Consider the following 15521-nt stretch of genomic DNA (forward strand, 5'->3'; position numbering starts at 1 on the left):
TACAACAGAACCAAGCACCTGAACCAAATTCTCCTAGAAACCTTGGCTTCCTCGGTGCCATGGGGAAGCCCAGCGCCTCCCAGATGTCTGGGGTGACTCAGGTTCTCTTAGACATTCTCCATCTCTAGTCCAGGCTTGAGGGTATAAATTTAGGATGAATCTTTCAGAATTCATCTGAAAAAGCATGTCCATGTGGAAAATCATTCCAAGGCAAATCGCCTCGCTTCCCTAAATGTAATACGTTTTCTCATGTACTTTGCAGTATGATACTGCACTCAAGCATTTACAGGAGGCATATGAGAAAGTACTTCAAGCTGGGGAAAGAAGTCCTTCAGAAGTGCATCATCTGTCTTCATTAAAGCTACTTCGTAGGAGAATTCCCGACATAAGATCATGCCTAAGCATTCTCAGGATTTATCTCACAATTTTTTTCTCCATTTTTAAAATGAGTGGGTAGCTATTCCCTCCTCCAGGGGATCTTTCCAACTCAGGGATCAAACCTGGGTCTCCTGCATTGCAGGCAGATTCTTTACCATCTGAGTCATCAGGGAAGCCATTAACTCACCAGTTAGCAGCTAATTCAGACATGATGCTAGTAATGGTGTTGCGCTATTAGTATGCGGAGTAAGAGCAAGTTCAGGCAAGCACTCCAGAATCCTTTCAGAGAAGCAGCCGCACCCAAAATGAAGTCCAGAAACCCATCTCTAAGAGTCCGTCTTCTCCCCTGGGACTTCGCATACCACCTGGGCCCTGAGCCGTGGCGGCTCTGAGATCTCCCACCGCCTCCCAAGGCTAAGCAGTTCCTTGTGTTTTAACGAGAGAACCCCTTGGTCCACGGTCCTCGCAGCACTTACCAATCAGCTCACCCCACTTTTCCGAGTCTTTCCTGCACAAGCTTTCTCCCTATCCTGGCATATTCCTCAACACCAAGTCACACGTCTCCTCCTGAAACTCTAAATGTGCTGCTCTTCGTATGTGAGATGAAAGCTAGTAAGACCCTAGCTTCCTAGCGTTTCTCAGGGGCTCAGATAAAGCCACACTCGCCTATTTTCTCTCCCTCATTTCTGTGACCAACAGCACCTGCTGCAAAGTCCGCGGCAGGACAGGCGACAAGGAAGGTCAAGGAATGAACGAACCCCACCCACTGACCCCGAAACGAGGGCTTCCTGGGGTCACTGCAGCGACGGGCCACAAGCATGAGCCACTCGGACGCCAGCTGCTCTGAAGCCACTTCTTGGCCACTCTCCTGGCTTCCTCTTGAAGCCTCTCAGCCGCAAGGAAGAGAATTTTCACTTTTCAAGTTTCTCTGTTCCTGAAACCTCCCCTTACCTTTCCCACGTTCTGCTCTCAGCATCCTTAAAAATAGATGCACTTTGCCTTGGAGCCCTTTGGCCTCCTTTTTCTAAACCTTTCCTTAGCACTTCCGCCAGTTCCCCACGCCCCCAGGTGCTGAGGAACCACCACTTTATAAATAGCTTTTATTTATTAGGCACCTACTCTGTACCAAGCATTGTTCTAAGGGGCTTACATGGGTGAATTCATTCCCACCATGGCCTTACAGCGCTGATACTGTTACCATCCATCTGACAGAGGAAGAAAGAGAGGCCCTGAAAGTTAGGAAACGTGCTCAAAGTCGCGTGGTTAGCAAGAGGTGGAAACCAGAATTCTCCTCCAGAATCAAAAGCAGATGGCCTTGACCAAGATGCAATGACCCTGACCCTCAGTCTCCTGGTCCCCACACAGAGCATCCTCCCAAGCATCTGAGGAAGACGTCAGGCCACTCCTGTCTCTGCATCTTGGCTTCTGGAATGCCTCCCGCATGTCTCTTCTCATCCCTTCAGGAACCCTAACCAACCCAGATGCCACTTCCCCTGTGAAGTATTTTCTGACTAGATTGCCCCCACAATGCACCACCCCTTGCTCCACATGCTCTACCATTTCCTTCTGTACATCGTTGGAGCAGGTCCCCAGCTCCTGTCAGGAACCAGGCCACACAGCAGGGAACCATCTGCTGCTCCCCACCACTCACATTACTGCCTGAACCATCCCCACCTCACCCCAGTCCACGGAAAAACTGTCTTCCATGAAACTTCCCTGGTGCCAAAAAGGTTGGGGTCCACTAGGTTAAAGAATCCCAAAGGTTCATAATTCTTGAGTCTGCCTCAGAGTCTGCAAACAACTGTAGAGAAGGGATCAAGTAAATTCATCTGCGAATCCCCACTGTTGAATACCCTGTACCTCTCAATAAACTCTGGTCTAGTTCCTTTGTTGTTTTTAACCTAAGTTGGGTCCTATTCTTTATGACCCCATGGACTGTAGCCTGCCAGGCTCCTCTGTCCCAGGGATTTCCCAGGCAAGAACACTGGAGTGGGTTGCCATTTCCATCTCCAGGGGATCTTCCCGACCCAGGGATCGAACTCTTATCTCCTACATTGCAGGAAGACTTTTTAGTGTTGAGCCACAAGGGAAGCCAGTCTAGTTCCTACTAACATGTAAATGGCTGATAGGATTTCATTGTGGTATGTTTGTGATGGGATATTTTTAACAAAGTCCTAAGCCAGAATTCAAGCTACCATGAACAAACATTCTAAGAATTGACTGGAAGACTTTTTTTTGCTTTTCTGTATATAGGAGAGGCTTTACCTTATCTTTGAAGGTCACTTGGGGAACCTGCCTACTTGTACAGCTGAATTTGGTTCTGCGACAACAGACAGCATGGGGCCTTCCAAAGGAAAGGGACTAAGTTGTCTCCTTCCTCTGTATCCCCACCTTCATGCCTCCCACAACAGCCCAGAACACAGGGGCGGAGGGAAAAAGGCTAACACTGGCAGAACTGTGGTGCTCGAGAAGACTCTTGAGAGTCCCTTGGATTCCAAGGAGATCAAACCAGTCAGTCCTAAACAAAATCAACCCTGGATATTCATTGGAAGGATGGATGCTGAAGCTGAAGCTCCAATACTCTGGCCACCTGATGCGAAGAACTGACTCATTGGAAAAGACCCTGATGCTGGGAAAGATTGAAGGTGGGAGGAGAAGGAGACGACAGAGGATGAGATTGTTGGATGGCATCACCGACTCAATGGACGTGAGTTTGAGTAAACTCTGGGAGTTGGTGAAGGACAGGGAAGCCTGGCGTGTACTGTCCATGGGGTCACAGAGAGTTGGACACAACTGAGTGACTGAACAACAACACTGGCAGAAAATGAGTTCAACTGAGATTCCTGGCGAACTGTCTGCAAGGTGAAACCCTCTTCTTTCATGGCAACACTGGCTGAATTTCCTGGCCTGGCGAAGGGCAGAAGTGGGTTATCGCAGCATGCCACCTGCCTGGGAGCCCAGCCAGAAATAACGGCTCAGTCCTCGCCAGCTCGTCTCAGGGCCAAAGCTGGGGGAGCTATTGTGGAGAGGCCCTTCCAAGTGCTCCCCCAGCTATAATTAGAGTATTGCAAGGGGGGTTATTTTTAAGAAACACAAGCCTCAGGACGATGATTCAGCTGGGTCTGCACTTGCCCAGAACCTTGCACATCGGATCCAGGGTTATTATTTTAGAACAATGTATTTCTCCAAATCCTTCCCTAGTCCAAACAAGGAAGCCTTTCCCTCTGAAAAGCTCTCGGGCGCCTTCTATTTTAGGGGACGTGGGGTAGGGACTTCAGGTTTCCTTTGATGCACTTTGTGGAAGGAAGGAGGGGGCACTTCTCTCCGCACAAAAATGGACTGTCCCAGCCTCACTGTTGTCATGTCAATGTATCCAAGTGTGAACCAGGCTAACTGCCTGATGGCCTGGTCCCGGAGCCAGCGCAGCGGAGCTCTGCAGAGCGGGAGGGGGCCTGGGGAGGACAGGCTCACGGTTCCATAGAGAAAGTGTTTTGTGGGAGGTGCCACTGATATTCACCACATACCCTAGTACGGGCTAACTGCACCTAGACAGTGAACCATCTCCTATGTGCGCCACCTGGGGCAGCCTCAGGGCCAAGGAAGAGCTCGGCTAGACTGGACGTTAGCAACAGGGAAGCCACAAGAAGCCTCGGAATCAGAAAACGATGGAGAACACTGAGGATGCAAGGGGGGTGACAGCCCAACCTGGGGCTGAACGAGTTGGTGTGTCTGTGTGAGACCGGACTTCAGGAAAGAGGCAGTAAGTGGAGAAAAAGCCTAGAGGGTTCCCCCTAAACCACCCAGGTCCCTCCCTGTCCCTGGGACAAGGGCTTTGTCTGAGGCGTCTCCTCTCCTCGCACCCCTAGCCCCCAAGCCGTCACTGGGCAGGATGGGTCAGACGGCCTGAAGGGCAGTCGGCCAGCAGGGCTCCTGGAACTTGGGCACCACTTACTCATTCACAAGAATTTACTAAGTGACACTTGGGCTTCCCTGGTGGTTCAGATGGTAAAGAATCTGCCTGCAAAGCAGAAGACCCAGGTTCGCTCCCTGGCTTGGGAAGATCTCTGGAGAAGGGAATGGCAACCCACACCGTATTCTTGCCTGGAGAATCCCATGGACAGAGGAGCCTGGCGGCCACAGTCCATGGAGTGGCAGAGTCAGACACAACTGAGAAACCAACACACTTAGACTGTGCCACATGCCTTGCAGGTCTTGGGGTTACCCAAACAGATGGCTGGTCAGTAGAGCCAAAATCCATTCTTCCTCTTCTAATGGAAATGCACCCCTTCCTTCTCCCCTGCAGGTGTGAGACACCTCAGGGACGCGGCCCAGCTAAGCCCAGTTCCGGGCTCCCTGACGGGGACACACAGGCCCCCAGTCAGGCTGCTAAGGCTTCTTGCTCCTGCCTCCCTTGAGGTCACAACCCCTCACACACGTGCACAGGCCCGTGTTCACAGGTGACACCCTCACACACTGCACATTCACAAGGACGAGTTTAGCTGTACTCTCCACAGTCTCTGGACTCTATAAATGGATGTATCGCAACAGTGCAACATTAAATCTTTCAGTCCTTGGTGTTAAGGGTGTGTGTGTGTGTGTGTGTGTGTGTGTGTGTGCACGCGCATGCGCGCGCTCAGTCGTGTCCAGCTCTTTTGCGACCCCAGGGACTACAGCCTGCCAGCTTTCTCTGTTCGTGTGATTTTCCAGGCACGAGGACTGGAGTGGGTTGCCGTTTTCTCCTCCATGTTAAGGGGGTGGAACAGATTAAATCAGGGGTGGCATCAGCCCAGCATTCACAAGTTCAGGGAAACCCAAGGCCCTCCGCTCCTGTCTAGCTGGGCAGGAGTCAGGCCAGGCCAGACTCGATCTAGGACTCATGGCCTGCACGCCTCAGGGAGGAACACTGAGGGGGGCTCCCTCCCACCTGTCACCTTCATTCAAAGCCCACCCTGCTTCTGACATTCCTCACTTCCCAGGACCACAGGCACCACTGCTGGCAGCTGACAGGGGAGACAGCTGAGGCTGCTTGTGACCAGACAAGCCTGAGCCAAGAGGGATGTGGCTCTGGAGAGAGCTCCAGCTCCCTGTTCTTTCAAGCCCTCCCCAGGCAGGAGGCTCTGGCCGGAGATCAGGAGCCAAGGCCGCTGAGAGTCCCAGGCATGGCTTCCCGGCTCTCACCTCTCCTTACTGCAGCGGAGAGCCCCCGAGGAACCCCAGCCCTGTGTGACTATCTTCAATCATCAGCTCTGGAGGCTCTTGGCTCACTTTGCCAGAGGTGGTCTTTCTTGATAAGGCCCGTCACTTCATTTTGGTTTGTTCAAGCATCTCCGGGCACCCTGGACCACCATGAAATCCCCCAGGGGATGAAGCAGGGTGGGCCTCTGAGTTGGAAACTTCCTTCTCTGGGCACCAGGGAAGAAACCCCACCTCATTCAGGAGGTTTGACTTCTCCCTCCATAACCTTCCTAGTTCTCTCTCCCTCTCTGTGTCTCCTCTACATTCCATGTGAAGGAAATTTCCCCCTTTCCAACCACAACCCCCCCACCCACCCCTGCCCAGGGAGATTTCCTCACTTGGGATCTAAAGAGAATGACTTCTTGGGGCCCATTCAAAATATCTTCCATGTGGTTAGACCAAGGACCCGAATCACTGCTCTCTGACTTCATTATGACTTCACTTAGAAATGACTTAGGGCCCCCCAGCCCCGTCGCCTGGAGGCGCCTTCATGAGCCTGGCAACTGAACGGGGCAAGTTTCCTCATCTGTGGCCCAGCAGTGCAAGGAGACCTCACTGGGCTGAGGAACCTTTGTGACCCTGAGGGTCTCCACGGGCGAGCAGAGCCCATCGGAGCCGCGGACCGCCCTCGAGATGGATGACAAAGAATGGAAATCAAAGAGGAAGACAAAGGGAAGAAAAAGTCATGAGCAGCAAAGAAGAGAGGGGAAGAGACCGAGGGAGCAAAGAAGCCAGATGGGGAGAGAAGGTGTTCCCATGGACCCTGAGGGACTCTTGCCCCAGTTCAGAATGTTCTTGGGGTCACTCGAATTGGCAGGAGCTGCCTTCATGGGAACACACACAGCCCAGCCAGAAAACCACTGTCGACTCACCACCTCTCTCTCAGGTTCAGGCCATGGATCAGGAAGTCGAGACCTGGGGACTGTCAGAGATGGAGAGGACTCCATGGGGCATTCGGGGTTGTCAGTGGTGGATTGGTTTTTTATTGGGGGGCGGAAATGGTCCTAAGCTTGGCAGGACATTCACCCTCTGGGCCCCCAGGCACTCATGGGCAGCAGCATCGTTATAAACCCTCCCCTTCCGCTGCACTTCTAACCCTTCTCCCCCGGGGGCGCCCTGGCCCCTGTTGAGAATCTCAGTGAGCCTGAGGCCCACTGTCCTCAAGGAGCTGGTTTTAAGTTCACAGAAGGCCTTTTCCATGCACATAGCAAGCTCTATCTGTTTACGAACCACAGGAAACAACCTGACTGTTCAGTGTGGAAGGTTCTTTAAACAGTCCCAGAGGAGCAGAGAGGAGGTGGAAGGACTGTTGGGCGGAGGGGAAGGGGTGGGAGTCCCTGTTTCTCTCTTGAAGGAGCTCTGTCTCAGCAGACACCAACAGTCACTGCCGTCTGCCCTCCCACTCAGCTGACTGTCTTGACAACCCAGTGACACTGATGCTCCTTTCGAGAAGGATTATTCAGACAAGTGCAAAAATGGCGAGGAATGCAGAGCTGGTAGGAGCCCCAGCTGCAAGTGGGGGGGTACCGGGGGACATAAAACCACTAAAATTATCCACACGCACAGACAGGGGCTGGGACCCCACAGCTGAGGAGCCTCTTGGCTGTTATGGTAACTCTCCCCTCTTGAGGCCACTCCCCAGCTTCACGGCGGCACCCGCCACATTTAGAAATGACTTGGCGGCCTTAAGTAATGCTGAAATAACAACATAGTAAGAATCACCAGCTGAGACATTACTTTGCCAACAAAGGTCCGTCTAGTCAAGGCTATGGTTTTTCCTGTGGTCATGTATGGATGTGAGAGTTGGACTGTGAAGAAAGCTGAGTGCCGAAGAATTGATGCTTTTGAACTGTGGTGTTGGAGAAGACTCTTGAGAGTCCCTTGGACTGCAAGGAGATCCAACCAGTCCATCCTAAAGGAGCTCAGTCCTGGGTGTTCATTGGAAGGACTGATACTAAAGCTGAAACTCCAATACTTTGGCCACCTCGTGCGAAGAATTGACTCACTGGAAAAGACCCTGATGCTGGGAGGGATTGGGGGCAGGAGGAGAAGGGGATGACAGAGGATGAGATGGCTGGGTGGCATCACCGACTTGATGGACATGAGTTGAATGAACTCCAGGAGTTGGTGATAAGACAGGGAGGCCTGGCGTTTTGTGATTCATGGGGTCGCAAGGAGTCGGACACGACTGAGCGACTGCACTGAACTGAACTGAACAGTCACCAAACCCTTTCTGGTCCCGATCATGCTACACACTAAGAGGTCTGAAGTTTGATGGAGTTGCTGGATCGTAACTACATTTGTCACTTTCTCATTTCCTCGCCCAAAAGCCATATTACCTGGAGAAAAGCCTGCTTGGGGAAGGCCATGGGTAGAGGCTGGGAAGCTGCTTTACTCCAGACACACCTCTAGGAACCAGGCTGTCCTGGACCCCAGTCTGTTGCAGTGACGGAAGCTGGGATCTGGAGAGGGAGGGAGGAGCTTGGTGCTCGGTGCGCCTCGTGGTCCCCACCTCCCGCAGCCTTCATGTTACTCTCATCTCCTGCATCTCTCTTCCCTCTCTTCTTGCATGGGGGCCCCTGTCATTCCTCATCCCGCCCTGCAATCCGGAAGTCAGGATTAAGGAGGAACCGTGGAAGAGACGCTGCCATCCTTGTAACGTCTCTGTGCCTGTGTGCTAAGTCGCTTCAGTCATGTCCGACTCTTTGAGACTCCATGGATGGTAGCCCGCCAGGTTCCTCTGTCCATAGGATTCTCCTGGCAAGAATACTGGAGTGGGTTGACGTGCCCTCCTCCAGGAGATCTTCCCGACCTAAGGATCAAACCCGTGTCTCTCTCTCAAGTCACCTGCGCAGGCAGGCAGGTTCTTTACCACCAGCACTACGTGGGAAGCCCTTGTAATGCCCCCTCCACTGTGAAACTCTAGCCAAGACACTTGCCCCCCAGATCCTCTCCTGGCCTCCAATCCCTGGGAGCAGAGAAAAGCAGCAGCGGGAGCTTCCACCACCAAGAATCACCATGGTCTTACTGGACTTGCTCACATCAGAGTGTCCACGGGAATCCACAAGCCGCCTGGGCTCCCTGGCTGGTCAAGCAACCAAGGCCACCTGATCCTGCTGTGGGCCAGAACCACCACTCCCCAAATTCTGGCCCTAGGGAAGAGTTTATGAAGACCCCTGGGAGTCAGGGCCCGGCCCAGGAGAAGGGGTGCCAGGAGGGGTCATGAGTCTGAGGGGATCCGGGGCCTGGTTGCAGCCCCTCTTCATCATTTTGGAAAAGTCTACATTTACACTGAACCAAGAGCCATCACCTCTGTGCTCCTGGGCCTGCCTGGCTGGAGCTAGGACCAGTTCAGGGAATGAAGGGGGGTGATGGACTTGAACCACACTTCCCCGCAGGTCTTCCTTCCTGATCTCTCGGTGACTACTGCCCTCTCCCCAGTCTTCCTCCCCATTCCCAGGCCGACTCCCATGCCTCGGGAGGGCAGTCAGGGGAGGGCAGGGGGCCCTGACACTGGAGGGTGGCTGTGCACTCACATCCGTGGCAATCTAACAGCTGTCCGCTGCAGGCACCGGCATGCTCGCTTGCCTTGGCTGCGTGACAGAGTGGCCAGAGATGAGGGCAGGGGCACGGCCTGGGCGATGACTGAGGTCGGGACTTCTCTCTCTGGCCCCCAGGAGAAGGACCCATCGGGTTCCTCCCAGGGTGACTTCAGTGGGGCCCAACCACAGGGCCACGCCAGGGCCACACCCTCTGACTTCACAACAGCAACCTCATTACCCAGGGGCCCAGGAAGGACTAGGCAGGGCTGAGTCCCTGATCCACGCTCGATGGCCTCATCTGCCCCTCTCAGCAGACCCAGGACCTTCGAGACTTGACGTTCTGTTATTTTTTGAAGGTCAAGCCCCAAACTGGTTCTCCCACAATAACTGACCAGACGCTGGCTGTCCAGGTGGCATCCCTAGACCAGCAGCACCAGGATCACCGGGGACTCGTTAGAAGGGCCCCTTCTCAGGCACCGGCCCAGATCTGCTGCATCAGAACCACTGGAGGAGGGGCCAGGCAATCTGTGTTAACAAGCCCTCCTCCTAGTGCTCAAGCGTTAAAGTGAAAGTCGCTCACTCATGTCCGAGTCTTTGCAACCCCATGGACAGAGGAGCCTGTCCATGGAATTCTCCAGACAAGGATACTGGGAGTGAGGTAGCCATTCCCTTCTCCATGGGATCTTCCCGACCCAAGGATAGAACCAGGGTCTCCTGCATTGCAAGCAGATTCTTTACTGTCTGAGCCACAGGGAGGCCCTTGTGAACAGGGTTATACGACGCTTCCATCTCTCCTCAGCCAGGCCCCGTGTGCCCATTTTCCACCCTGTACTGATAAGACTCTTCCCCACTCGCACCAGATGACTCGGGCTCCCTCACAGCAGCATCAGAGCCACGTGATACACGGTGTCACCTTCCGCCTCCTCAGCGCCCCTAAGCCCTTCCGCGCTATCCTCGGTGCGCACAGGCGGATGCCTTCATGCTGGCCCTTTCTCCCACTCTCTATTTCTTCCTCATCTCCTATGCTGGCACTTCTCGCACACTCAGGACCCTGACATGACTTCTTCTTTTCCGCTCTCTTTCTCCTTTCTTTCCTGGCAAACTGATCCAGCTGTTGTTTCAACTGTCCCTTCCGAGTAGATGGCTCTAAAAGCAGGATCTCTATTCCCCAACACCCTTGAACTCCACATCTGCATTTTCAGCAACTTCTATGACATTCCCGCTAACCCCCACCTCCTATGTCTAAGAAGCACCTCAAAGCCCATGGTCCAAATTCAAACTCCCTTCTTCCTCCACTCAAACCAGCACCAACACCATGACCATCACCAGCCGCTTGTCATTCCAACTTTTGTTTCTATAACCAGCTTCTAAGATCGTAGGGGCTTTACCATCCCTGGGCAATCACGGTAACTTTTTGCAGTTAAAAACGTAACCTGCCTTGGACTGCAAAGCTCCTGTGGATCCAAGTAAAATGACCCCAACAGGAATTGCCTTAAAAACCAACGATGGCCATCCTGTGCAAAAATCCAATCAGACACAATGCCTAGGGTTTCCTGGGCCCTGGATACCAGAGTCTCGAGGGGAGAGCAAGGCTTTATGGACCATGCAACGTTTGCTGAAGAGTTGAGAGCTCCTCAGGAGAGGACTCAGGCCTCCGCGGGCAGTAAGCATAACCAAGCAGATTAAAGGCTACCCTCCCCGACTCCAGGGCTCACCAAATAGATTCCCATTTCGGGCGGGGCCCCTTACACTCTGCCCAATGACCCTCTGGGAAAGGCTTCCAGGTCCATAGTCTTCTGAGACCACAGCTGCTTTGTTCAGTGACAGTAATGAATGGCTGCTTGAATCAGAGAGGACAGACAGGTGAGCATCAGGATCAAGGGTGCTGCCCAGCATTAGGGGCAGGAATAGGGTCAGAGGCCATGTACGACAGGTCTAAAGCCACCCTGCTCCCTAAAAGGACAAACCTATGTTGAAACCACAGGGAGTTACTGCATAACACAGGGAGTTCAACGTGTCGCACAACTCAGAGGGGTGGGATGGGGTGGGAAGGGGGTGAGGGGGAAGGTTCAAGAAGAAGGGGACATATACTTATGGCTGATTCAGGTTGTTGCATGGCAGTAGCCAACACAATACTGTAAAGCAATTATCCTCCAATTAAAACTTTTTAGAAAAAGAAAAAAGAAACCACTCTGACCTTCAGTTATAGGAGCACCCAACCCTCCCAGTTGGTCATTCCTCCCCTTTCAAACCCTGGGCTCCAGTCCCAAGACCTTCCTGGCTGTTGGTGCAGAAGCCTGGGACTGGCAGTGGGAGGCGGAACAGAGATGAACGGGAAATCTTCCCTGGAAATGACAATACTTCATCCTGTCCTCTCCTCCCCCACCACCTTCCCAGAGTCAGGAGGCCTGGGTTCTAGCCCCAGTTCTGTCGCTGGCTAACTACACGACACAGCACAAGATCTTCTGTGCCCTGGTTCCTTCCTCTGAAAAGGAAAACTGTGAAACACTCTCTCCTCCCACTACAGGAATGCTGTGACAATAACAACATGCTGTGTACACAGCTCACCATCCACAGATCGCTCTTACACATCTTCTAACCTGAGCTTACAGCACCTTGTGAGATAGGCAAGAAAAGATTCTGATCCTCTTTGACGCACAAGGAAACGAAGACGCCCCCGAGCACTTGCCCAGGCTGCAAGGCGAACGCGCGGACGCACCGGGACCCCCGTGCCCTGCACCCCTGGGCCGCCTGCACGGTGAGAACCCGTGTGTCAGACACAGCAGGCCGCTGGTATTCATCAAGGCAGTATTTTTTTTCCCAGCGTATTTATGGCCCACGTATTTGCCAGGGGATTACCACTGGCTACTTTGGGCAGCCTCAGCATCTCCAACTGTCATTTCTGAAGTGGATCACTTTGATCTAAGAAGGAGGCAAGGAGTCACCAGCTTCAAGGCTAAAACAGAGGAGGGTACAGCCAGCCAAGGAGAGAGGAGAGGCCAAGCACTGTTTCTGATGCCACCATCCACGGAGCGCAACTGCACTTTCTACTGGGCACAGAGGGCTAAGGTTCTAGTAACAGGCAAGTTCATCCCTTCTAACGGTCTCATTTTTGGGGTGAGAGAACGTGAGCCCAGAAAGGTTGCACAACACTTCTAAGGCCCCACAGCTCCCTAAGCAGCTGAGCTGACTCCAGACCCAGGCTTCCTAACTCTAAGGCCAGGGCTCCTTCCAGGCTCTTCTCCACCTCGCAGCGTCTGGGGCTTATCTCTCCAGCCGTGTCTACATCTGACCGTCAGGAGGGTAAGAGCACTGGGGGGGTGACGTGCATGGGGGACCTTTGCCGTCAGAGATGTCCCCCACGCAAGAGGCCCATCTCATGGAGATCACCATTTGGTTCGAATGCCAAGCCCAGGACAACCCCACGAGTGTATGTGCTGGGCCTTGAACTGGGGAGTGGTGGGGGGAGGGGAGGATACTACTTACGACTTGTCTCGCCTGCCAAGCCGTCTCGGGGGGCTCGCCTGCCTTCTGCGGGGGGACAGGGATTTCCCCCGGCTTCTCACTTGGGTTGGAGAGTGGGCACTTGCAGGTTTCAGGATCTGGAAGAGATAGGAGGAGTCACTGCGCTGGCTCCCCACGGACCCTCCCCGTGCCTTCCTAAAGCCCAGCATCTCAGCCCCGCCCCTCGTCATCCCATGCTGCCCAAGGCCCTGGGCTGGAAGACTTCCGGGAGGAGGGCTGAGCCACCCAGGTGCCTCTCTCATGAGGCACCTTGCTGCAACTAGAGAAAGCTGGAGTGCAGCAACCAAGACTCAGCATGACCAAAAATAAAGAAATAAATAATGAAATTATAAAAAAGTTAAAAAAAGAAAAACCAGGATGAGTGGGTCACCCTGCTGTATAATTTATCAGATTATACGGAGTCATGTTTTATCTCTGGTTTGCTTTGTGAGTTGCAAAGCCCTTGGGCGTAAAATTCTGACCTGATGTCACAAGGTCACCACAAGAAGCAGAGGGGCCACTGCTCAGAGGATGGCATGATGACCCTGTGCCCCCTCCCCCTTAACTGACAGCCCAGTGCCTCAGCCTCCTGGGGCTGTTTGGTTGTTCAGTAAATTCCCCTCTTGGGAAGACAAAGTCCCATCCATGTTGCCCCAGAAGCCAGTTTGTTCTTCCCTGGATCCTTCCCCCCACACACACGCACATATGCATGCGTGCTAAGTCACTTCAGTCGTGTCTGACTCTTTGCGACCCTATGGACAGTAGCCCACCAGGCTCCTATGTCCATGGGATTCTCCAGGCAAGAATACTGGAGTGGGTTGCCGTGCCCTCCTCCAGGGATCGAACCCTCTTCTCTTGCGTCTCTGACATCTCCTGCATTGGCAGGCAGGTTCTTAGTCGCTAGTACCACCCAGGAAGCCCACACGCATGCAGAGTGGGTTCAAAGGATCAAGGATCTCCATTCCAGGGAATTCCCGGGTGGTCCAGTGGTCAGGACCCCACACTTCCACTGCAGTGGGCCCAGGTTCGATCCCTGGTCAGGGAACTAAGATCCCACAAGTTCATGGTGTGGGTAGAAAAAAAAAATCCCCATTCCAAGTACTACCAAGTGAAGATGACAAGTCTCCAGGTGCTAACCACAACCAAGCCTAAATTCGGCATAATCACTTTCTCCTGTTGGCCTCGGTGTAGACACAGCCCTCAGTGACTCCACAAGCCCTGGAGGGGAAGGACAAGCAGGCATCCTGTCCCCTTGGCAGTGACGCAGTCGTTTATGAAAACTACGGCAGGATGTGTGCTCCTTTGTTTGCTACTATGACACCAGGTCAGAATTTTATGCCAAGGGCTTTACAACTCACAAAGCAAACCAGAGATAAAACATGACTCAGTATAAAACATGACTTTGCTTCAGCTGCAACACCCACATGGACTTTAGGTCTGGTTTTTAAAGTAGTAAATGCAAAGAAACTTAAAGTGTCCATGTCAAAAATCAGATCTGATAGGGCCCACTTGGGGTCTCATTGATTAGACGGCTCGTTATGTCGACCTGGCAAACAAAGAATAAATCACAGTGATCTGTGAGACTGACCAATTGCCCAAATGGCATCCTGTTATCTCACGGGCGCCTATCTTCTCAAAGCTACGAGAAAAAATCACAGTGATCTGTGAGACTGACCAATTGCCCAAATGGCATCCTGTTATCTCACGGGCGCCTATCTTCTCAAAGCTACGAGACCACCAGGTTCCAGACCTCCGGCTATGCGACCACCCCTTCAGAGAATTTTTCACTGGTGGGGTATAAGGAGGACTCCATCAGAAAGGGAGAACGCTGGTTCTCCTTAAGAGCCAGTCACCTTCTCTTTTCCCTCTAATAAATTTCCTTTTGCCTGACTGCTGGGCTCGCTCTCTTTTTCTCTGAAATCGCCTTACAAAATCCTTTACAAACTTTTTATTATTATTATTTTTTGGCCACACCACGTGGCATGTGGAATTTTAGTTCCCTGACCAGGAATTGAACTTGTGCTCTCTGCAGTGGAAGCTTGAAGTCTTAACCACTGGACTGTCATGGAAGTCCCCAAAATTATTTAAAAGGTGGCTAATAAACAAGATAACCTCGAGAAACTGTTGGCCATCTCAGAAACACAGGGCACATGGCAAGAGAGAGAGAGAGACAGAGAGAGGGAAAATGAAAGAAGGGTCTTGCATCCCTTATCTGCCTTCCTTGCACTGACCTTCATCCTCATGTCCCTGGCATATTTCTCCAGCTCCTTCCTTATGTCAGCCCTCAACATTTTTGAGACATTGAGGACCAGCTGCTTCCACTCGATGGGCTGGAAGCTATGAGGCTCATGAGGGACATACAGTCCGATCTTGACCTTCTTGACTGTGTGAAGATACTTCTTGTAGGAGTCTTCGAAGTCAAAGATGAGGTCACTCAGAGTCCGAAAGGTCAATGGCTTGTCCATCAGCTCAGCCCTTCGGCTCATGCCCAGCGAGCCATAGCGGCCATTGCAGTAAATCCCCAGCACAACATGGTGAAAGTAATTTCCTGAGAAGTAGGTTTTAAAGCTGATGGGGAATCGCTCGATGGAAGGCTGTCCATTCGTTAAGTATCTTAAGACAATCTGAGTCAAGGAAGAGAAAAGAGGCCTTGAAGATACCAGAACTTGCACTCCCAGGAAGGGGAAGTGGACCACACGGCCAGGGGATCCACTCCTCTGCCTCTGAGCAGACCCAGACCTCATCTTTCCAGATCAATCCTCTTATAAAGGATTCACTCCCTATCTTTGAGATACCTGCTATCTGCTGCACATCAAACCAAATTTTATGGGACCAAGAGTGAAGACTTCCTTTCTTCTTTAG

The 15521-nt window shown here is 52.5% G+C and overlaps 1 protein-coding gene and 1 non-coding gene across 2 annotated transcripts in view; one reads left to right on the forward strand and one right to left on the reverse strand.

The window, feature by feature from the left end:
* The window catches only part of VASH2 (vasohibin 2), a 40994-nt gene that overhangs the window by 3383 nt on the left and 22090 nt on the right, over positions 1–15521 (reverse strand). The window contains exons 6-7 of the mRNA XM_019976175.2: positions 14891–15272; positions 12642–12757 (exon numbers count right to left, since the gene is read on the reverse strand). Coding sequence (XP_019831734.2) covers positions 12642–12757; positions 14891–15272 — 498 coding nt within the window. The remainder of the gene's footprint in view (positions 1–12641; positions 12758–14890; positions 15273–15521) is intronic.
* Positions 13632–13704, forward strand: TRNAG-UCC (transfer RNA glycine (anticodon UCC)). The gene has a single exon. It is a non-coding gene; the product is annotated as a tRNA-Gly (tRNA).

The sequence above is a fragment of the Bos indicus genome, chromosome 16, assembly GCF_029378745.1.
Source record: "Bos indicus isolate NIAB-ARS_2022 breed Sahiwal x Tharparkar chromosome 16, NIAB-ARS_B.indTharparkar_mat_pri_1.0, whole genome shotgun sequence".
NCBI lineage: Eukaryota > Metazoa > Chordata > Mammalia > Artiodactyla > Bovidae > Bos > Bos indicus.